The following is a 23,381-nucleotide window of genomic DNA, read 5'->3' as shown; positions in this document are numbered from 1 at the left end:
TCTTGTCCTAGTGACCAAACAGATCCTTTTAACCGTAGTCCCCTTACCATGGACCAGATCCGGCCAAACACAGAACTCAAAGAAAAAATCCAGCAGTGGCTCGCAGAGAGGAAGCAACAGAAGGAGAGACTTGAATAAATACTGTGAACTGAACAACCCAAACCAGCCCCAGGATGTAAACAGTTGTTTGTGGGTTCTCTTTCTGGCTCTGGTCCTTCCTTCCTTCCTTCCTTCCTTCCTTCCTTCCTTCCTTCCTTCCTTCCTTCCTTCCTTCCTTTCTTCCTCTTTGTTTTGTTTTTGTGTTTTGGTTTATTTCATTCATTGTTGTTGTTTTACTAAATTAGAAAATTGTTCTTGTGCAAATTATGATAATTAAGATTCTTAAGACCATGTTGTCTCCCTGACTTTCATGAAATTCTCCTTCTCACAACATCTTCATAAATCATCACTAATTTTCTGCCTTGGTTTTCCTATTCCTCTTGTTTCCTTTTCTACCCTAAATTATATTAAGTCCAACTACAAAAGTGTCCTGCCACTTTTTTCTTTCCCTTCTCAAGTACCGCTCAGACATATTTTAGTGAACACTGCTTTTAAGTCTGTGATGTCAGCTACTTCAGTGACAGCTGGTAGTATCCAGAAACCCTGTTACCCTGTGTATCTTCTAGCCGGTGAGGGCTGGACTTAAGCCCCTGTCTTTACTATAGCTCTGTAATATTACAGAGCAACTTTTCAGATAAATGCAAATACCTTAGTGTGTGTAGACTTTTGGCTGATGGATAAGATTGGGAGAACCTTATACAACTTCTGTCGGTTATCTCTTAATTTTGTATTATCTTGTAACTTAAAGATACTATCACAAACACTCCCATGAGGTTGTCGCCACCAAAAGCTTAGCTGCACAGTCTTTTAATGGGTGACAGTAATGGGTGAAACTTCCAGTAAGAGAATAAGTAAGAAGCTATTGGTGCCCTTTTCTATTTTGTGCCCCAAGGACTAGGCCTGGGTAAAATAGGCAATAAATAGTGTATCTATGGAGATGTTATTTTAGGACGCCAATGCAGTGTCTCAGTGTGTGTGTGTGTTATACACACAGATACTGTGTCCTGTTTTTATTGGTCTCATATGAATTGAGTACCACATTGTATTGTGTCCTCCGTGGTAAAATGTATGTGGTATGTGGCAGTGTCTTCTCGCATATCCATTCTAGTCGGGTAAAATTGTAAGACTATAAATATAAAATGTTTATCAATTAACGAAGTAGAACTTGGAGCAAAATCTGGTCCACAAGCCATTTTAAATATCCACTTAGCTCTGGGTACTTAATAAGTGGTTTGACCCCACTTCTCCAACCGTTTTGCTTAACATGCCAGGAGAGGCTCAGTCCTCTATGGGACATTTTTATATCAGTATCAATCTCAGCCCAGAGGTGTAAAAGATAAGAAAATGGAATTAAATGTCCTTTAAAGAACATTAGTGTTAGCCACGACTTTTCATAGACAGAAGCAGTGTTTCAGTATTCCAACACAAGTTGCTATTAGTCCTTTGTGTATTTTCTGATGGTGTCAACTAGAAAACCTCTGATCAGAGAGGGCCTCTCACTCTGGCTGTTAAATAAATGCCAGCTGTTGCTGTGCTTGTCTGTGCACAGGGAAGCCCAGGACACACTCACAAATGCCAGATTGTTAAGATAGACGCCATGTGCCCCGTCGACAGGATTGCTTTTCTTTAAATGAATTTGATTTCCTGTGTGTGTATTATTCTCTTTCCCTCTCTGGGAATGAACTGCATTTGAACTAAGCTTCTGCCTACTGCATTTATTTTCCCAAAGCTAGTGTGGTAGGATGTTTTTATTTGAAAAGGAGAAAAGACCAGAATTTTGCAGGTGAAAATTGGAGGAAAATGGGTACAGAACCTCAGAAGACAACTGTTCCCAGCAGCTTTCTAGCTAATGGCCTCTATGCTGCCTCTCCTGTCTATCTGTACTCTACTTCTGAACTGAACCTTCAGCTTGTAAGCCTTTTTTGGCGAGTTTATGCTGTTTTGTTTTTAAGCCCTTCTGATACTTTCTCTGAATGGCTGTGCACCACTGATGCTGCTGAACCCTTTTACCACAAAAGCAAGTGTGTAGCTTAAGGCCACTATTGGTGAGGAAACCAAGTGTCCTCTGTGCCTTCTTTCTTTCTGTGAACTCATTTAAAGACCTCCAGAAAAAGGAACTCTGGAGACTGCTGTCTTATACAACAAGAAGCATGTGTGCATTAGCAGAGGTAAGGGGTCTTGTCTGAAACTCAGCAGCAGCTGTCAGTCTGCTAAGACCTCCTGACAGACCTAGTTTTCTGTGATGAGTACAAAAGGAAAGTGAAAACTTCAGTCAGCTCTGGTATTGCTGATAGCTCACCCAAAGGCTAATACTAAACTTGGAAAATTATTTAGGGTTCAAGCAGTTGTTTGTTTGTGTGTTTTATATGGCTTTCCATGGGTATGTGAAAATTGAAGGAAACTTGAGAAGTAGTCTAATGGTGTAGGTGAAGATGCCATTTGCTGTTCAGTACCACACTCTACACAAGTTTCATTACATTTTTTTGATTCTGATTGCTGAGCAGCGATTGGGCAAAGCCTGAGACTACTGGGTACCTTTATAAGCCAGGCTGATGCTGTACCATTGTCATGTGAGGAAACAGTGCATATGTCCTAACTGCTAAACTGGAAAAGAACCTAGAGACAGAAAATTAAGAACAAAACAACAGAATGGTTGGCTGAAATCAAACTCGATCACTATAACTATGTTTAACATTCCAGGAAGGTTACTTCTTGTCAAACTTGCCTGGGGATGTTGTTTGTTCAAAACTTGTATTTAATAAATAAGCACCTGACTTACCACTCTGTTAGTCCTTTATTACAGTATTAAAAGCTAGCAGCCTGGTGTGGTGGTGTGTGCCTGTAATCCCAGCTATTAGCCAATAGGAGGAAGGAAGGGCAAGGCCTGCTTGGGCTACCTAGTGAGTTCAAGACTAGCCCAACTTAAAAAAAATTTTTTTTTTCTTTTGGTTTTTTGAGACAGGGTTTCTCTGTGTAGCTCTGGCTGTCCTGGAACTTACTCTGTAGACCAGGCTGGCTTCAAACTCACAGAGATCTGCCTGGGGTGCTCCACCACTGCCTGGCTCAAACTAAAATTTAAAAGGGATGTAGCTCAATGGTAGAGATCTTGCCTAGCTAAATTCATTTCTAGTACCACCACCACAGAAAGAAAAAGAAAAAGCTAATGACATTTCAAAAGTCCTTCTGAAAACCTAGAGGGTTTTGCCACTTTCTCTAAGCAAGTACTACAACCACAAATTTGTGGACTCTACTACTGCCCAGCAACTCTTCTATGTGTCCTTAAGATATTCTAAATTGGACTGGAGAGATGGCTCAGCCAGAGGACCCGGGTTCAATTCCCAGCACCCACATGGCAGCACTTCTGTTCCAGGGGATGTGACACAGACATACCTGTAGGCAAAAACGCTAATGCTCATAAAATACAAATAAAAGTTGTTTTTTTTTTAAGTTTCTAAAATTTAGACTCTCACCTGAAATTCTCTCTCCTTTCACACTCAGGTGGCATCCATCAGATTCCTCACTTTGAAACTTTGCTCCCATCACCCCATTCAAGGAAAGGTCCCACCATTCCCAAACTAATTCCTCTATCTTCTTCGCTGTCTCCCTGTTCTTGACAATTCCCCTTCTCTAACTTCAGTTTCTCTTGAGCTCCACATTTCCCTTGAGTTGTCTGACTTACGGTCTCTACCATATTTCCTCACTGATGCAATCTGGTTTCTGTGATTTTGAAACTATTTCTAGTTAATATCACAGATGTTCATACTGATAATTAGCTTGCCTTTCCCCAAAAATAAATGTTCTTATCCTGTAGTCCAGACTGGCCTGAAATTCCCAATCCTCAGGCTCCTGTATGCTGAGATAACATGGGTTTCACCCAGTTATCTTTCCTGCCTTAATTTGACATCAATATCTAAGGCAGTTTATCCCTCCCTTGTTAAAATGCTCTTGACTCCTTAATCCCACTTCTAATCTGTCTTTCTAACTAACCATCCCATCAGTTTCACTTCCAACACTTCTTCTGGCTTCTCCAGAACTTCTTGTCCTCATAAAATACCACTTTCCTACTTTTTTTTTTTTTTTTGTCATGTCAAAGTTTCAACCCTTTGGAATTTGTATGTTTTCTTACACATCAAGTCTTCCCAGATCAGCACCATGCCTAATCTTATGTTCCTCTCTGAGTTTACCTTACAATTCTGATACTTACTCCTTATATGACCATTTAGGAATCTCGGTCTCTAAGGGAACAATACCCAAAACGTTCACTGAATTACAAAATGCCTGGCATAGTATACACCCTCAACACACACACACGTGACCTTCTTCCTCCTGTCCGAATTGCTCCATGTGGTTTGATTGGAAAACCGGGATTGGATTCCAATTCTAATAGTAGCTGCGGAGGAAAATAGGATTATAAAAGGGCAATTAAAGAAGTGGTTGATTGGGTGAGTCTGGTGACTTGCGTTATGTGACGTCTACATGGCCCCTTAAAGCTCCTATTCGGCCTCGGACCTGCTATTTCTCTAAAACAAACATATCGGCCCACAAGCATCCTACGATTCCCTCCAGCCTCGATTTCCACGTTCTCTGAAAAACTACGAAAGTGCCACAAGCAAAAGAGGAGATCAAGCTAAGAAAATCAACGACGCACGCGCATTTCCTCACCTCAACGGTCTTCCGGGCCGCCATGAATGGCTGCCCCAAGCAATGCCTGTTTCCCGAGGAATCTCATTATTCTCCACATGTTCTCTTACCTCATATTTTCATATCCACATTTTATTTGTGCCTAACAAAATAAGCTGACCAACTATGTTCCACAAACAGGGAAGGGATACCTATATATTTTGAACAGGCACAGAGAGGGACAGCCTGACCTTGGAAGTCGGGCAGGGGGCCTGCCACGGGTCCTTCCGAGGGTGACATTCAGCCGGCGGTTCGAGGAGACGGACCTTCCACCCTAGACGATGGCCAAGTTCGTCCGTAACTTCGCGGAGAAGGCCCCGGGGCTAGTAGCCGGTGAGCGCGGCCCGGGGGAGGCTCGCGAGGGGCAGGAGTGTGCTGTGGGCACCAAGGGGCCCGCGGGCGTCGGGAGGGCCGCCGGGAGGCAGCTGGAAGGCTGCAGCCTCTCCTAGCCTGCACCCGGCTTCTTAGGTCGCACACGCTGCTGGGCCCCGGCCGCCACCGCGGAGAGGGTCGTGTGAAGAAGCCCGGTTTCACTCCGCCGCGAACGCCATGAGGCCCCCTAACCGTGCCTTGGAGAACTGGGAAGGGAGGACGGAAACGGTAAAGGTCGCACGTCAGGCCTCACTGGGTGGTCTGGCGGAGTACTAGAAAGTCATCAGAAATTCTTAAAAGACCCGTAAGGCCTCTGGAAGTTGTGTTTGCTTACCGTCTTGGTCAGATCCTAGAGGAGTCTGCATCCGGCGAAGGGAAGTAGGAACGTAGGGATGACTATCCCTGTCTCGGTCCGCCTAGAAAGCGATGCCCGTCCACAGTCGTCTTTATCATGGTGGCTTGGTATTCGCTTTGGGGTTGCTTTGTTAGAAAGTCTGCTAGAGTGCCGTATCTCAGATGAACACTTGAGTAGTCACAAGCCTGAATAATATATTCTGTCGGTACGGTTCTCTTCTGAGTAACAGATTACTCGTTTTATTTCTGAAGCGGAAGGTGAAATTTACATTTCTTTCTCTTCTGTATTGTAGTAAATGTTTGAAGGTCAGATTTCTAAATACCTGAATTTCTGTATGTTCAGATTCGGTTATAAAATGTGAATATAAAGCGAATTTTAAAAACATGTAGTGCTTTTGAGCTTGTTTTGCTGTGTTTGGATGCTTAGTAATTCGTTTTCTCCTCTCCTTCATCACCAGCCAAACAATGATGAGCTTAGAGTGCCAGACTCAATAAATACTAGATTCCCTCCTACAGAACACTTAACTAGTCTGCTAGTAAGCCGTTTTCCTCATTTTTCCAAAGGATTTCTTGTTTTCAGCTTTTCCTTTACTATGATCATCTGGCTGTGTTGCAAACTGCTAGGATTTTACATCAATACAACCAGAAGGCTTGACGCTTGGACTTTGGTGGTTTGAGGTGCAACCTTTAATATTTCATATGGAATTTTTTTCCTAGCAGTATGATTTTTGCATAATTTAGGTAGCTTGTATTCAGGAATTTAAAACTGGTGTTATTGATGAAATCCCAAAAGAAAAACATTACCAAGGTAAACTTTGGTCATGTTAACACTTAACTCTTTCCACTATTGTGAGTAATTGAAAGGTGATTTGTTCTTCCAGAAGTACTGAAAGGGAGGGGGCTCTGGTGGGGTTGGAATGTCAGGTGGATTTTGCTCTACAGCATAGGCTGGTGTATTAAGTGTGAATGTTAAAGTATTTGACAACTGACACTAATCTCTCAGTTCCCTAGGGTATGTAGCTTTATCATCAGACCTCCCCAGGAAGGTCAGAGTCTTTCTGTTTTTTCTCCCCTTAACTAAGCTAAAGATTTTATTTGGGTTTCACCAGTTTTTCCATTAATATCTTTCACTTCTAGGTCCCAGTCCTCATGGTATTCTCTTTTTTTGTTTGTTTGTTTTTGTTTTTTGAGACAGGGTTTCTCCATGTAGTTTTGCTTCCTGTCCTGGATCTTGCTCTGTAGACCAGGCTGGCCTTGAACTCACAGAGATCCGCCTGTCTCTGCCTCCTGAGTGCTGGGATTAAAGGCGTGCTCCACTACTGCCTGGCCAGGGTATTATCTTACAATTAGTTGTCAGTCTCTCCAGTGTCCCCTTTCTTATGTCTGATCTTTCAAGATTTGGCCACTTTGAGGTATCTTGTCTAGATATCCTGAAGAGTGTTCCCCAAACTGGTTAATTTTGGTTTCTCTGATAATTAGTCTGGAATAAGAACAAGAACTACAGATGAATCACCCTGATCACATATTAAGAGGTTCATGATATTCATACCCATCTTTTTGGGGTATTTTTTGGGGGGGGGACAGGGTTTCTCTGTGTAGCCCTGGCTGTCCTGGAACTGGCTGCAGAGACCAGGCTGGCCTTGATCCTCCTACCTCTGCCTCCCAAGTGCTGGGATTAAAGACGTGCAACACCACTACCCAACCCATACCCATCTCTTGATCTAATAAGATCTTCCACTATAAAACTATTGATTTCACTTTCTGTGCCTGTTTTTATTTTTATTTATTTTTTATTTTTTGACAGATTTTAGTCCTTTTCACACACACACCATTCTCCCTCCCTCTCCTGGACCTCAGCAAGTCCACCTCCTACCTTCACCTCTACCCCAAAAAGAATGTGATTTTACTATGACATGATGGTGGTGACCGACCAGCCTTATGTCTTTTGTGTCTACACCCATCTTTAGAAGCAAGTAACCAGAGCAGGAGGGTTTTCTGTTAAAGTGTTGGGTGGGTCTAGCTTCTACATAGATCAAGTGGAATTCTGTGAGAAAGATCTGTCTTGTTTCCATTTCCTTTTTTTCTTTTTTCTTTCCCATTTCTTTTTTCCGTTCTAAATTATACTGGCACATTTTAATTTATTTCATGCTTTCATATCTAATTCTGTGTCATTTATTGCTGAGATTGTGCCAGCCTTGGCCATCTGTAGATCTTTTAAGTTGGCACCTCTGCCCCCTTTAACATGCCTCCTTATTTTTTGGTACCACATGATGAATATCTTTTTATTTTCTCTGTCCAGCCTTAGACTTGGCCATTTCTCCAAGAAGCTCTACTTCCTTTTATTAAACAATGGAATTTACAAGTTGTCATCTAGATACTGGGTTTTTTCTTGCTACTAGAGTCCATTTTAAATTTCTCTCATTGGACAGTTTCTTTTGCTGTGATAAAATACCATGGCCAAAAGCAAATTAGGAAGGAAAGGGTTTATTTCATCTTCCCAGTATGAAATCCATTATCCAGGGAAATCAGGGCAGGAACCTGGAGCCAGGAACTGAAGGAGAGATTTTGGAGGAGTGCTGTTTACTGGCTTGCTCCCCATGGCTTGTTCAGCCTGCTTTTTTTATAGCTCCCAGGGGTGGCAGCATCCTGAGTGAGCTGGACCCTCTTCACATCAATCACCAGTTAAAAAAATGCACCACAGGCCGAACTAGTAGGGGCATTTTCTCAGTTGAGGTTCCTTCTTACCAAATGACTCTAACTTGGGTCAGGTTAACACAAAACTTGCCCACACAAGCATTCAAACACATGCTGTATTTTATGTTAGTCTGTATAGATAAGTAATTGTTTCTGGGACTGCAGAGATGGTTCAGTAGTTAAGAGCACTTGTTGCTCTTGCAGTTTCTTTGTTTGTTTTTGTTTTTCTAGACAGGGTTTCTCTGTGTAGTCCTGGCTCTCCTGGAACTTACTCTGTAGACCAGGCTGACCTCTAACTCAGAGATTGACCTGTCTGTGACTCCCAAGTGCTGTGATTAAAGGCCTGCGCCACTAATGCCCGGCTGCTCTTGCAGTTTCTATATGTGTTTCTCTCCTCAGTTTGTGTGTCTGTGTCCCTCTCTCTCACAACTTCAGCCCAGGACTTTGCATGTGCTCTACCACTGAGCTACATCTCCAGACCTTATGCTGATTTTGTGATTATTTCTCCTTCTAAATTCATTGATTTGAAATAGTGAATAAATAAATCAAGGAATTTTAGGGGTTTGTTTGGTTGGTTTTTGTTTTTCAAGACAGGGTTTCTCTGTAGTTTTGGCTGTCCTGGAACTCACTTTGTAGACCTGGCTGGCCTAGAACTCACAGATCTGCCTGCCTCTGTCTTGAGTGCTGGGATCAAAGGTGTGCACCACCACCCAGTGCAGTCTAGTTTCAATTGTTCTTACCAATACATGTAAGTTTTATTTGTATTATGAGTGCAGTTTTTGAAAGGGGATGCAGCTATGCATGGTGAGAGATTTAATGAAGCACGTATTGCTAAGGATACCAAAAATGGATACTTACTGGTATAATTTCCTCTGGACTTGTGGTCAATATTGTGATGAACTCTGATCTTACTGATAAAAGGATGCTATCTACATAGCTTCTTTCCCTTCTGGACTCCTCTTCAAAATATGGTGTTTCTACAAAGAAAAATGAATAAATTGCTTGTCTTTGTTTTCCAATTAGGGACTAGTAACTTTAGAGTTAATTAGATTTGCCATTCAGAGGTGAATAAGTACTAGCTGGCCACTAGTGAGTCCTGGCATAATTGACTGCTTAGAGCTTCCTGTCGGTTGAGTATCCCTGTGACACAGGTGTTCTGCATCTTTAAAAGCCTCTTGTTACCAGGGAGCAGCAGCTCTGACTTTTCACACCGGCTGCACATTCAGTCCAAGCAGTGAGTGGATGTGATAGATGAATAAATATTTGTGTCCAGCCCACACATCTGCTTCTTTCGATCTCTAGTGAGTTCATCCTGGGTTTTTGTTTTGTTTTGTTTTCCAGCTGCGGTGACTTACTCGAAGCCTCGATTGGCTACATTTTGGCGGTACGCCAAGGTTGAGCTGGTTCCCCCAACCCCTGCTGAACTCCCTGCAGCTATTCAGAGTGCGAGAAAAATAATTCAAAGTGCTAAAACTCGTAGCTTCAAACAGCTTACAGTTAAGGTAACTATGGGCTGTGAAAAAGTATGTTTGTGATAGAAAATGTCTTCCCTGGGGGTTTTTCAGGTTCTTTTACTATATGTATTTTCCAATAAAGCAGAATCCAACATAATGAGAGATAATCTCTTTTGACTGCCAAGAAAAGACATTTTTTTCTCACTTTGTAATCTGGATAGAACTAACTCAGCTCCTCTTTGTCTTGGTCTAGTTGTGGTCTTAGAACAAAAAGGTGAGCATCTTGACTGGCAGCCTTGATTTTCTTCCTAATCTTAGCTAGTATATTATAATCTGATAGCTGCCTTTGCTGAGTTTTTGTTTTGTTTTTGTCCTGGAATTATCCCCATTTCAGCTAAAGACCTCTAGAATTATTAGGCAGAACAAAAATACCAAAATCTGGGTTTTCAAATTGCGTGTAGACTAAAGGCCACAAGAATTGGAACTCGGAGCCAGGTGGTGGTAGTGCGTGCCTTTAATCCCAGCACTCTGGAGGCAGAGGCAGGCAGATCTCTGAGTTTGAGGCTAGCCTGCTCTAAAGAGCAAGTTCCAGGACAGACTACAAAGCTACACAGAGAAACCCTGTCTCAAAAAAAAAAAACAACAAACAAAAAAGAATTGGAACTTGACTTTTAATATCCAATTCAAGTAACTGCTGTGTTCGAGCCTTCACCTGGGTAGTGGTGACAGGAGACTTCTAATGGCCCCTGGTGTGACTGAAGGGGCAATGACCTCCAGAAACACTCTTAGTAGAAGTAAAGGCGTCCAGTTTGTTTATGGAAAGATATTTTTTTCCAACTAGAGTTTTTAGATACAAGTTTGTGCTTAAATGAAACAATGCTTTCAAGAACCATGTGTGGGTTTGTTTGTTTGTTTTTTTCCCTTTTTGGGGGGTGGGGGGGTCAGAAACATAAAATGGATATTGAACAATTGGAAAGAATTAAACCAAATGATAGTAAATAAAAATGAAGTCCATGGGGTGGGTGTAAGGGAAGAACACAGACTTATCCAACTTTGACGGACAGAAGTGTCTATTAAGAGACAAGCCCTCCCATGAATGCCCTGTCTAATGTGGAGCCATTTCCAGGATGTGGGTTGTTTTAGAGCCCAGAAAGTGTCTCATAAACTAATAATGAAAGGGTTAAGTCAGTCAGGTCTTTAAAAATTCCTTTGAAAGAATTTATAAGCTCAGGCCCATTTGCCTTACAAAATTGAAAGTTCAAGGTTTTCAGGAGTTGAACATTGAACATTAGTAATTCCTGACTTTGGCTAAAACTGTTCTGTAGTTTTGAATAACATCCCTATATTCTCTGAGAGAGAATAATTTCAAATATGTGTTGGGTTTTTTATTTGTTTTTTAAAGTACCTTAAAAATTGTGCTTTTTCTTTTCCAGGAAGCTGTGCTGAATGGTTTGGTGGCCACTGAGGTATGGATGTGGTTTTATGTCGGAGAGATCATAGGCAAACGTGGCATCGTTGGCTATGATGTTTGAAGACTGATCTTTAACATCTGATTTTATTTGAGTTCCTATTTGAATGTTCTTGGACCACATGTAATGAGACTGCTATTGAATAAAATATTAGCTGTCGAATAGCAGTGTTTTCTCTGTCAAATACTGCATAGACGGTCACAGTTTTTCCTGATAGTAAGTTGAGTTGTCTTTGTCCTTGTCACATTGATACTTATTTAGTGTGTGTCTGTTTAACCATCAATTAGAAAAGATGGATGTGAATATATATATTCACATGATACATAATACATGATGGTAAAATTTTAATTCAAAGGTTTAAAACATTATTAGCCAAGTGTAGTGGCCCACATCTGTAAGCCTAGCATTTGGCAGGTAGAGTTGGGAGATGACAACAGATTTGAAATTTGTCTACGTAGTTCCAGGTAGCCATGGTTATAGAATGAAACTATCTTTAGAGAGAGAGAGAAAGGCACATCAAAAATTTAGGCAGATGTAGTGGCATACACCCAGCAATTTAAAAGACTGATGTAAGATCACTTGAATCAAGGAGTTCAAGACCAGCCTGAGCATATAATATAATGAAACCTTGTCTCAGAAGGACATATGGGGGAGGGGCAGGAGTTTAAGGTCATCTTGAGCTACATGAGACCTCGTCTCAAAAAAAGTTATTACAGAAAAGAAAATTGGATTATTTTTCTCAACAATTCTGTAAAAATGTTGGGGGTACTTGTCAATTTGAGTATTGCCTCAAGAAAGAATAGTAGGCGGTGGTATTCTTAGATGTATGTTTATAATATCTTTGACAGTAGAGCAGGGTGAAAGAGCCATGTAACTGGGATGCTCTGGTGTGGCGGCACACTCCTCTTATCCCAGCACTTGTGAGGCAGAAGCAGGCAAATCTTTTAATTCAAAGCAGTCCTGGTCTACATACCAAGTTCCAGAACAGCCAAGACTACTTAGATCTTGTCCCTCTCTATTTAAATAAAAAAAAAAATTTTTTTTTAATTGGGATGTATTATATGAATCTAGTTTTATCACTTTTTTGTAGCTTTGCAAGATCCAGTAGATAACAGTTATGTTAGTATCACCCAAGGGTCTAAGTGGTGTGTTATGGCCTGAAGTAAACAGTGATTAGCATCATTTTGTCTTGTGGATATAAGAGATACTGATCCAACATTGCCTTTTGCTGTAGCCTTACAGTCTCTGGTTGGCTAAGGGGTGTTTCTAACCCATTCTTAATTTTTGCAGCTGCTGTAAGCAAGTTATTGTACATTTCTTACTGTAAAAGTATATGGTCTACAGTACAATATTGATCGTTAGTGTTCGGCTTTTGTCTTTTTAATCCCACTTTTACACCCTGCATTTGGAACACTGCTCCTATACCCTAATGAAGAAATGGCACAGCTTTTCTAGAGATAAACAATAAGGTCTCTATGGAGACTGCTACTCTTCCAAAATAAGAAGTAATGTTCAACAGCTTCCGCAGGAACACAATTGATCAAAACTAAAACCACCCTGTTGACAGAAGTATTCCGTCGTATAAATTGCATCAAAGTGAAGGGCTGCAGAGGACTTCCACAGTGATTTAGATGAATTTCTTTTCCATGTAGTGCATGACTAGTAAAATTCACCAGGAGCAAAACACAGCAAACTGTGAAGTCAGCCAGTGCCTGCTGTAGCTCACAGAAGTTCGTAGTATGTAATGCTCCTTTTTAAAGCAGCAGTCACACCAGAAGGCCCTCAAACAGTTTCTACTCCACTACTTCCTCCTTTACCCTACAACACACCTCTATCTATGACTCACACTGTGTGTCTAGATTTTCTTAGATTAAAATAGCAGTGGGCTGCTTGTAGTCATTGCTGGGTTTCACCAGGCTTCTTGCCCTCAATGCTTCCATGTACCTTGCCTCCTAGCAGAGAACTGTGTGGAGTTTCATAAAAGTTGTGAATGCTGAATGCTTTTTTTCATTGTAGTTCAGTTGTTTTATGTGTGTCATCTAAGTTCCGAGTACTTTCTAGACATAGAAACCTGCTCAAGACTGTTCCCTGTTCTAAGAGCTCGGTCTGCTTTTCAGATGAGGACAGGAATGTGCACTTGAAAGAGGCTAACCCAGACTATTTTGAGAAGTTGGACCAAGAGAGGTTGTCTGGAGATAACCTAAAATAAACTAGGGAGGCACACTTGCTCTTACTTACATCGCTCAAGACTGAGGCAGGAGGTTCAAGAGTACAAGGCCAGTCTAGGATACTTAGAGCCCCTGTCTCAAACCAGAAGACATGAGGAATGGAGCAAGGTATGGAATAACCACAAAGCTATTCTGCGGAGAAAAACAAGCATGCATCTGTAATGCCAACAGGGAAGTGGAACAGGATGATGGGAAGGTCAAGATCAGGGCCTGAAGAGAAGGCTCATTAGGAGCACTGGCTGCTCTTCCAGAGGACTTAGGTTCAATTCCCTGCACCCATCTCTAACTCAGGGTCCAGGGCATCGATTGCCATCTTCTGACCTCTGCACCAGGCGTGCACATAGTGAACAGAATACATACAATGTAGGCAAAACACCCATACACAAAAGAATTTTTACTGGGGAGATACAACACACACATCTACTCACCCCAGACAGGAATCCCGTGACAGACCCAAATAAGATACCACCGAAGTTTAACTTGGTGAACCAATGAATTTTATTGGGGTTACTTAGAGAAGCAGAAATGACTCAGCACACTGCACAGCCTGAAGGCAGCTCAACAGACTGGAGAGTGTCAACAGAGTTGTACACACCAGCAAGATATGCTGAAGAGCCATAGGCAGAAGAATCATGAGTTTGAGGCCAGCCTGAGCTATTCCATTGAGCCTACAAGATGACTCAGTGGGTAAAGGTACTTGCCACCAAACCTGATACCTAAATTCAATCCCTGGACCACACATGGTTAAAGTAGAGAACCAGCTGGGCGGCGGTGGCGCATGCCTTTAATCCCAGCACTCAGGAGGCAGAGCCAGGCAGATCTCTCTGAGTTCAAGGCCAGCCTGGTCTACAGAGCGAGATCCAGGACAGGCTCCAAAACTACACAGAGAAACCCTTCTCGGGGAAAAAAAAAGAGAGAGAGAGAGAGAGAACTAACTCCGGTAAGGTGTCCACTGACCTCCACATGTGCTCAGTCATAGCCATCTGCCAATACAATTTCTTTTTAGGAAAAGGATTGAATTTGGACTGGAGATGTGTGGCTCTGTTGGCAGATTTCTTGCATAGCACACCCAAGGCCTTGGGCTCGATTCCCAGCATTGCATAAACCAGGCCTGTGGCACATGGCCTGTAATCCCAGCACTTAAGAGGTTGAGGGAAGAATATCGGCAGTTTAAAGTCCTGCTTGGCTACAAGGAAGTTCGAGAACAACTTGGGATGCATGTCTCGAAACAGTGAATTCAGCCAGGTGGATAGCACACGGCCCAGGACGCAAGGCTGAGGAAGAAGGATCAAGAATTTGAGCCCAGTTTAGGTTACCCACTGGCTCAAGGCTAGTCTGAGCTACATAGTGAGACCCTTTCTCAGAGAAAAAACAGCTGTAGTACTGGGCAGATAATGTAGCTTAGTGATAGTGCTTACCTAGCATACGAAAGGCCCTGAGTTTGGTCCACACACCAGAAAAAGAAAATCATAGTATTTGAAGAACAGAAAAGGAAAAATTATTTGGAAAAAAAGATTTTAACAAGCTGGCATGGTGGTGCATGCCTCTTGGAAGGCAGAGACAAGTAGATCCCTGTGTGTTTGAGGCAATCCTGGTCTACAAGTTGAGTTCCAGGACAGCCAGAGCTACATTGTAAGATCCTGTCTCAAAAAAAGAGTTATGGATGACACTATTTGCAAGCGGCAATTTCAATCCCCTGTGACAAAAGCTAGGGTAGAAATGCATAGGGTGCATGTCCTGCATTTCTGCAGTCTGCAAAGGTTCCAAGAAGAGTGAACACAAAAGGGAAGATGGTAGCCTCCGCAGTGCAGCCAACGCCAGTTACATTGGTGACAGTCACTGTGGCCCATAGATCATCCTGCTTTCTTATGTCTCAACTCTGTTTTGCTCTACTCTCAAGCTAGGCCAAGATTTATTGCCTCAAGATTTATTGCCTCTTAGATCTTCCTTACCCTAAATACTAGATAGCTTTGTGGGACTTCTTATCCCCTAATGAGTTTGGTTTTGATTTCTGCCAGGACATGCACTGCCCTGACTGTGATCACTCTTGTGATGAGGACCGATGCAGTGCCCCAGGGACATGCCGTAGTGGTGCACTTACCTGCACCTGCTCCACACAGAAGGCCCCCACACTAATTGGAACACTGGCAGCCAGGGCCCTTGACAATCTGTCTTTGACCTTGCCTTAATCCCATTTTGGGCTACCAAATATTGTTTAGCCACACCGTTTCTAATCAATTCAAATAAAAACCCAGCTTTTAAATATTAGGTCATGTGATCGTCTACTACTGCCTCTGGTTGCCTTCTGATCATCAGGTCACTCCCTTTTATCTCTTGGCCTTTTTGTCTCCTGGTTCATTATTACTCTATAACACAGTAGTTCTCAACCTTCCTAACACTGTGACCCTTTAATATAGTTCCTCATGTTGTGGTGACCCCAACCATAAAGTTACTTCATTGCTATTTTATAACTGTAATTGTACTACTGTTATGAATGGTAATGTAAATATCTGATGTGTAGGATATCTGATATATAACACACTTCCCACGAGGGGTCACGACCCACAGGTTAAGAACCACTATTATAACACTACTTAGCAATTTCAACATACATGTGGGTCATTGGTTTCCAAAAAAAATAGTCCCTGGACAACAGTAGCATCACTATTACCAAGGATCTTTTTAAAAAATTATTTATTTTGTATGTTTGTGGAACATTTGTGGGGTGATCAGAGGACATGTGGAAGTTGATTCTCTCCTAAGATGTGGTTTCCAGGGATCAAACTCAGGTCTTCAGACTTGGAGGCAAGCACCCTTAACTGCTGAGCCATCTTGCCAGCCCTCACCAAGGATCTCAGAAATGAAAGTTCCCAGGCTCTATCCCAGAAACCCTGGGAGTAGAAACTTGCAGTCTGCATTTCGTTGGCTTTCCATGGAATTCTGAACCATGCTTAACTTTGAGAAAGATCCACATAAATGATCCAACAGCCTGAACTCTCAGTTCGTCTCCAAACTCCCCAACAATTAGCCTTTCACCTTCCTTTAGCACTGCTTCCCATGTCCTTACAAAACACAGCATCCCTTTCTAACCACCTACCATCCCATTCCTTGAAATACTCAGCTACATTTATCTGAAGACACTTTGACCATGAGCAAATTGATCCTCATAACCCTGACATTTCCCTCACTTTCCAACTTTATTTATAGTCTGTAATCTGTGGTTATCATTCTTCAGAACACACCTTCAATTTCCTTGCCTCTCACCATGGAACTCATTTGCCAAAACCACATCCTTGGCTTAATCCAACCATCTAACTACTCTGTGCTTCACCCATGAAGCTAAGTGAAGTTGGAGAAAACAATCGCGATGACTAGCTTCCTTTATACTCACAATCAGAACCTTAAGACAGCACTTCATAAGACCTGCCAATCATATTGTATTTCTTTTCCTTAGGCCATGATTATTTCCATCAACAGATAATCTTGCTTCCCACTTGACTAAGAAAATGTAAGCAGTTGGAGAGCTTCCACTTCCGAGACATCTACACACCTACCACTGTTTGCACCCATATAAATATAGATGCAGGAGTGACTCAGCTGGCCCCAGCTCTGGAGCAGTCTCAGCCTGCAGGCCTTCAGGAAGTCAGTCCCCGAGGCCTGCATCTCTCCTACTGTGGCAGCCTGCCACCAAACCCTGCTGTGTATCAGCGCAGGACCAAACACAGCAAGTGGTACATTTTGCTCGAACTAGGTCCAGCAGATTGCAAGCTCCAACCACACAGAACTCACTTGTACAAATTGTGATGGGTAGAATTAACATACCCATTCAGGATCCATGCTTTATAAACACTTCTCCCTCTGCCGCTGGTCCTGGCACATCAGAGTTCCCACTTCTTCAGTTCATCACCTCTTTTGAGAAGTCTCCAGATTTGTCCAAACTGTCCCCCTTGCCCTCCCATGGATGCCTTGTACAGCCCACATCATTGTACTCTAGTGCTATATTTACGTTTATTTCCCTCGCTAAGCTGTGAGCTTCTTAAGGAAGACATGGCATCCAAGTCTCCTTTGCAATCCCAGCCTATCACATTATTTGGCTTGTATATAGTAGGGTTTCAAAATATGAGAAAAGCAGACTCTACTTGCTGTGTTTGGTCCCGGGCTGATACACAGCAGGCTTTGGTGGCAGGCTGCCACAGGGAGAGATGCAGGCCCCGGGGACTGACTTCCTGAAGGCCTGCGGGCTGAGACTGCTCCAGAGCTGGTGCCAGCTGAGTCACTCCCGAATCTCAACCTCCTGCGTTCAAACAGATTTGGATCCTGATTCACTGTGTTGCTTGCCTGGCTGTTCATGCAGGGATGCTTCTGCCGGAGGGCTAGGAAGGAGGAGCCAGGAGGTGGGCAGCTGAAGAGCCTCTACAGAGGGAGGACTTATGCAATAGACTCCTGAAAATCCCTGAACGCCTCCGAAACTTACCATCTAAACACCTCTTTGCTAAGCCTGCATTTCAGGGTCATCCTCAGTGCAACTGAAGGAACGTCATAAATAGCGTGCTTTTTTTTTTTTTTTTACAGGATTTTCAACATGCAACCTATAGATGGGCATTGATGAGAATTATATCTGGGACTTCTTTGGTGAAGCAAGAAAGGTTATCTTCAGAAACTCCAATGCCAGAGTTGTCAAATCCAAAAGCAATTAAAACACTGTTGTGTGGTTTGGAATTATAGCTTACATGTTAAAATAGCTACCATTTCCCCTAAGGATAGCCTGCATTTTTACCCTGATGTCATCTCACTCTGGGTCTCAAGAGGGTAGAGAACTCTAAAGCAAGTTATTTAAGCCAAGTATGGCAGCACATACCTATAATGCCAGCACTCTTAAAGCAGAGACAAGAGGACTGCTCTAAGTTCAGTTCCAGCCGGTAAAGATAGTGAGTTCTAGGCCAACAGAGCTGCAAAGGAAGATCCTGTCTCAAACAAAAATAAACAGGTAAATGTTCTAACACACCAGCAATTAGAACACCATGGGAGCGTGGCTATCAAGTCTAGTGAGACTCAGAGTCACAGAGAGAAAGCCATGTAATCCAGGACTGGTGGGAAAAATGAAAGCACCAACAATCAAGTAAACAATTAGATGGGGGTTTACTCATCGCTTACCTTGAACCTCGATGCAGTTTTGTCTACCTCCTCGATGCAGTTTTGTCTACCTCATATACTCTGGCTTGTTATAAGCTCTCCAAGTCACTACCACAGCCTACAACAGCAAACCGATTTTCTTCCTTTCTTTTTGTTTTTTGTTTGTTTGTTTTGAGACAGGGTTGCTCTGTGTAGCCCTAGCTGTCCTGGAACTCACTCTGTAGACCAGGCTGGCCTCAAACTCACAGAGATCCACCAGCCTCTGTCTCCCGAGTGCTGGGATTAAAGGTGTGTACCACCACTGCCCTGCTTAATTTTTGACTTTTTTCTTTTTAAAAAATTGCTTTAACTTTTTTACATTTATTTATTTATTTACTTACTTAGTATAGATATATGAATATGTTTGAGTAGTGTGGTGTGTGTGTATATGTGTATATGCACAAGTGTGTGGGTGTCTGCACTTGTGGTCATTTGAAGAACCTGGAAGAGGACATTAGAGTCCACTCTGTCACTCTCCACTTCATTCCCTTCAGACAGGATCTCTCATTGTACCTGGAGCTAGCCCAGCAGCCAGCAGGCTCCAGCAATCCCCCTGGCTCTGCCCCTTCTCCTCTGCCCTCTTCTCCCAGAGTTGAGGTTACAGGTGTATGGGAACACGCCCAGCCTTTTACATGGGTTCTGGGTGTTCTAACTCAGGGTCTCATGCTTGCATAGTTACCCACTGAACTATCTCCACAGCCTTTCAATTTAGATTTACTTCTTAAAAGAAAAAAAAGTATTTATTTCAGTTTTTTTGAGACAGGGTTTCATTCTATCTCAAGCTGTAGCTCTCTGTGTAGCCCAAGCTGGCCTCCAACTGACAGTGATTCTCCTGCCTCTGCTTCACACGTGCTGAGTTTACAAGCACATGCTACTACATACACTCAGCTTTTTTTAAACATAATTTTTATTGACTCTTTGGGAATTTCACATCATGCACCCCAATCCCGCTCATTTCCCAGTCCTTCCATATCGGACCCTAACCCCCATAGCATCCCCCCTCAAAGAAAATTCCAAAAATATTAATTGAAAACAAAAACAAAAACCATTTTGTTCCTCCGTCTTTCCCTCCTCTCCAACACCTCTTCATTCATCTTAGTGGCATTGGGAGCTTCCGTGTGTCATGAGTAGTAACCCTTGTATCAGCAATGAGTTGTTGGTCAGGTTCAAGGCCTCTGGCTTCTGATGCACCATCATCACTGGACCCTCACTGAAACGCCTCTCGAATATCCTGTTATGTGGATCTGGGTGGTAGCTGATTTGGTCAGTCTGGGCCACTGGGGCTGCCCCCCCCAAGGTGGTGGGGGCATCTCTCCCAAGTGTGGGGCCAACTCTTCTGTGGCAGTCCCCACTGAAGGGGAGGGCCAGCTCTCCCAGGGCCAGTGAAGGGCAGGGCCAGCTCAGCATAGCCTGCAGATTTCAACACACATGGTTCCAATGGGCCCCTGTGAAAACATGGGTCATGGAGATCAACGCAGACCTCAGTTGCAGCAGACTATGGACCCAGACATGGCCCTCGGCAGCAGCTTAGGCCCAAGTGTCATCATGGCCCCAGGTGGCAGCTCAGACCACTCAGATCTACATGGCCCTTGTGGCGGCATGGAGTTCAGACACCAACATGGCCACAGGTGGCAGCCCATACTTCAGATATCCACGTGGCCTTTGGTGGCAACACGGGCCACAGACATCAACACAGACCCCGCTGTAGTAAGACCATGGATTCAGACGTGGTCCTCAGCAGTAGCCAGGGCCCAGATGTCACCATGGCCACAGGTGGCAGGGCAGGCCACTCGGGTCAGCATGGCCCTAGCAGCAGCATGGCCCTGGGACACCAACATGGCCCCAGATGTGGCCCAGACTCTGGGCATCTACATGACCTTCGGTAGTAACAGGAGCCATAGACATCAACACAGACCCTGGCTGCAGTAGAACCATGGACCCAGACATGGCCCTCAGCTGCAGCTTGGGCCCAGATGGCACTATGGCCCCAGGTGGCAGAGCAGGCCACTCAGATAGGCATGGCCCCTGCAGCAGCACAGCCCTTGGACACCAACATGGCCATAGATGGCAGCCTAGACCCCAGGCATTCATGTGGCCTTAGGTGGCAATAGGGCCACAATGTCAACACAGACCCTGGCTGGGGTAGGACCACAGACTCAGACATGACCCTTAGCAGCAGCCCAGGCCCAGATGTCACCATGGCCCCACATGGCAAGCAGGCCACCCACATCAGCCTGTTCCTCACTGCCTTTGCTTCTTCATTCTGCTTCTTTCCACAGCACATTAACCGGTTCTTTCCTCTTTCTCCCTCATTTCTACACCATATATTTGCTCATCATCAGCCAGCCTGGGCCATGAAGCCCCAGGTGGGCCTGTGGATGTCTTCAGCCAGCCCGGGCCGTGAAGACCCAGGTGACCTGAGGATGTCTTCAGCCAGCCCGGGCCTTCCACACTAAGCTTTTTGTTGTCATTTGCCTTGGGGTTTCTATTACTGCGACAAAACACTATGACCAAAAGCAACTTGGGAAAGAGTTTGTCTTACACTTCGAGATCATAGTCCATCACTGGAGGAAGTCAGGACAGGAACTCAAGCAGGGCTGGAACCTGGAGGCAGACGCTGAGGAAGAGGCCATGGAGGGGTGCTGCTTACGGGCTTGCTTAACATGGTTTGCTCACCTTGCTTTCTTATAGCACCCAGGACCACCAGCCCAGAGATAGCACCAGCCACTATGGGCTGGGCCCTCCTTATCAATCACTAAGAAAATGCCTTACAGCTGGATCCTAAGGAGGCATTTTCTCAATCGAGGTTCCCTCCTTTCAGATGACTCCAGCGGTGTCAAGTTGACATGATATACCCATAAGCCAGCTCATCGTTGTTTGGTTGGTTTGGTTTATAGAGATGGGGTCTCAATGTGTATCCAGGCTGGCCTCACAGCAATCCTCCTGCCTCAGACTCCTCTGAGATTACAGAAGCTCCATACCTGGTTTAGGCTTACATTTTTGTGTTAGAGTGTGAAGTCTTAGAGGTAGGGAGACAGCTCCATCAGTGAAGTGATAAATTCCATCCTAGCACCCATATTCAAAAGCCAAGGATACCAGGAGTAGTGGCACACACTTTTAACCACAGCACTAGAGGGGCAGAGGCAGGCAGTCCTCTGTGAATTTGAATTCCAGGCCAGCCTGATCTACACAGAGTTTCGGGCCAGCTAGTGCTACATAGACCTGGTCTGAAAAAACAAACAGAAACACAACATGATGACATGTATTTTTAATCCCACCACTGGTGCAAGCTGTGATAATGTACATCTTTAATCCCAGCAGTCAGGAGGCAGAGGCAGGCAGATCTCTTGTGAGTAGAGGGCCAGCCTGGTCTACAGAGCTATTTCCAGGAGAGCCAAGGCTACACAAAGAAGCCTTGTCTTGAAAAAGACAATACAAACAACAACGATAATCCCAGCACGAGGAAGACAAAACCAGACAGATCCTGTGGCTCTCACAGCCAGCCTAGCCTACTTGGTTAGGTCAAGACCAGTGAGACATTCTGTCTCAAATAAAAAGTGGACTACTCCTAAGGGAAACCCCCAAGGTTGACCTCTGACTTCCATATGTATGCACATACACATGTGTACACACAGAGCACTAAGCCTTTGATCTGTGCCATAGTAGCCATTTCTCATGGTTTTGTTTTTCTGTTTTCCACTGTCACCTCACAAAAGGTAAGTAGTGAGTATTATTTTTTTGTTTGTTTTCTTGTTGTTGTTTGTTTGTTTTTTTCTGAGACAGGGTGTCTCTGTGTCACCCTGGCTGTCCTGGAACTTGATTTGTAGACTAGGCTGAACTCGAACCTGCCTCCTGAGTGCTGGGACTAAAGGTGTCCCCTATCATGTCCTGCCATAAGTATGTTTTTATACAATTGTCCACTGCTGTATTTGTAAATTAAATTATTTTGAACTGATACTTAAAAACATAAAAATTTTGCCAGGCATTGGTGTGTACACCTTTAATCCCAGCACTCAGGAAGCAGAGGCAGGCGAATCTCTGTAAGTTAGAGGCCAGCCTGGTCTACAGGGCAAGTTCCGGGACAGCCAGGGCCACACAGAGAAACCCTGATTTGAAAAAAAAAAAAAACAACCACAACAAAACTATAGTTATTTTGGAGTGCCATGTGATAGTTAAATACATGTGTACTTTGTGCAGAGGTAGTAATTTTTTTATTTTATTTTTATTCTATGTATATGGGTATTTTGCCCACATGTATGTCTATGCATCACATGAATGCTTGGTGCCTGCAGAGGCCAGAAGAGGGCAATGGGTCTCCTGGAGCTGGCGTTACAGATGATTATAAGCTGCCATGTGGGTGCTGTGAATCGAATTTCAGTCCTCTGGAAAACATCACGTGCTCTTAACCATTGAGCCAACTCTCCAACCAGGCAATAATTTTTGTTTGTTTGTTTTTCAAGACAAAGTTTCTCTGTATAGTCCTGGCTGTCCTGGAACTCACTCTGTAGACCAGGCTGGCCTCAAACTCACAGAGATCCACCTGCCTCTGGCTCCTGAGTGCTGGGATTAAAGGTGTGCGCCACCACTGCCTGGCTGGCAATTATTATTTAAAGTCCAAAAAATCAAATAAATACGATGGGGGCCAGTAATGTGGCTCATCAGCTGAAGGAGATAGCCCCAAGCCTGGAGTTCCATTCCTGGAACCCACACAATGGAAAGAGAGAACTGACTCTCAGAAATTGTCCTCTGACCTCCACATGCACACACATTATGGCACTCTCGTACACATACAGACATGAGACGTAAAAATGTTTTTTAAAATATGCATTATTATATATATATTCAAAAACATGTCAAGG

General features: G+C 43.6%; 3 protein-coding genes across 5 annotated transcripts in view; 2 read left to right on the top strand and 1 right to left on the bottom strand.

Moving 5' to 3' along the window:
• The window catches only part of LOC128122860 (phosphatidylinositol N-acetylglucosaminyltransferase subunit A-like), a 38,897-nt gene extending 33,817 nt beyond the window's left edge, over positions 1 to 5,080 (bottom strand). The window contains exon 1 of the mRNA XM_052758640.1: positions 4,971 to 5,080. The gene's annotated coding sequence lies outside the window, so the exon portion shown is untranslated. The remainder of the gene's footprint in view (positions 1 to 4,970) is intronic.
• Positions 1 to 11,284, top strand: part of Ube4a (ubiquitination factor E4A) — a 52,394-nt gene extending 41,110 nt beyond the window's left edge. For all 3 annotated transcript variants that reach the window (XM_052758609.1, XM_052758617.1, XM_052758626.1), the window contains 2 exons: positions 12 to 5,112; positions 11,087 to 11,284. In XM_052758609.1, coding sequence (XP_052614569.1) covers positions 12 to 138 — 127 coding nt within the window. In that variant the 3' untranslated portion in view covers positions 139 to 5,112; positions 11,087 to 11,284. The remainder of the gene's footprint in view (positions 1 to 11; positions 5,113 to 11,086) is intronic.
• Positions 4,978 to 11,284, top strand: Atp5mg (ATP synthase membrane subunit g). The gene is made up of 3 exons (XM_052758655.1): positions 4,978 to 5,112; positions 9,541 to 9,701; positions 11,087 to 11,284. The coding sequence occupies exons 1-3, from the start codon at positions 5,061 to 5,063 to the stop codon at positions 11,183 to 11,185; spliced, it is 312 nt and encodes a 103-aa protein (XP_052614615.1). The 5' UTR covers positions 4,978 to 5,060; the 3' UTR covers positions 11,186 to 11,284.
• Positions 11,285 to 23,381: the final 12,097 nt, after the last annotated feature.

The sequence above is a fragment of the Peromyscus californicus genome, unplaced genomic scaffold (genome assembly GCF_007827085.1).
Source record: "Peromyscus californicus insignis strain IS unplaced genomic scaffold, ASM782708v3 Scaffold_11__1_contigs__length_118956290, whole genome shotgun sequence".
NCBI classification, from domain to species: Eukaryota; Metazoa; Chordata; class Mammalia; order Rodentia; family Cricetidae; genus Peromyscus; species Peromyscus californicus.
This window is presented reverse-complemented; position numbering and strand designations above follow the sequence as displayed.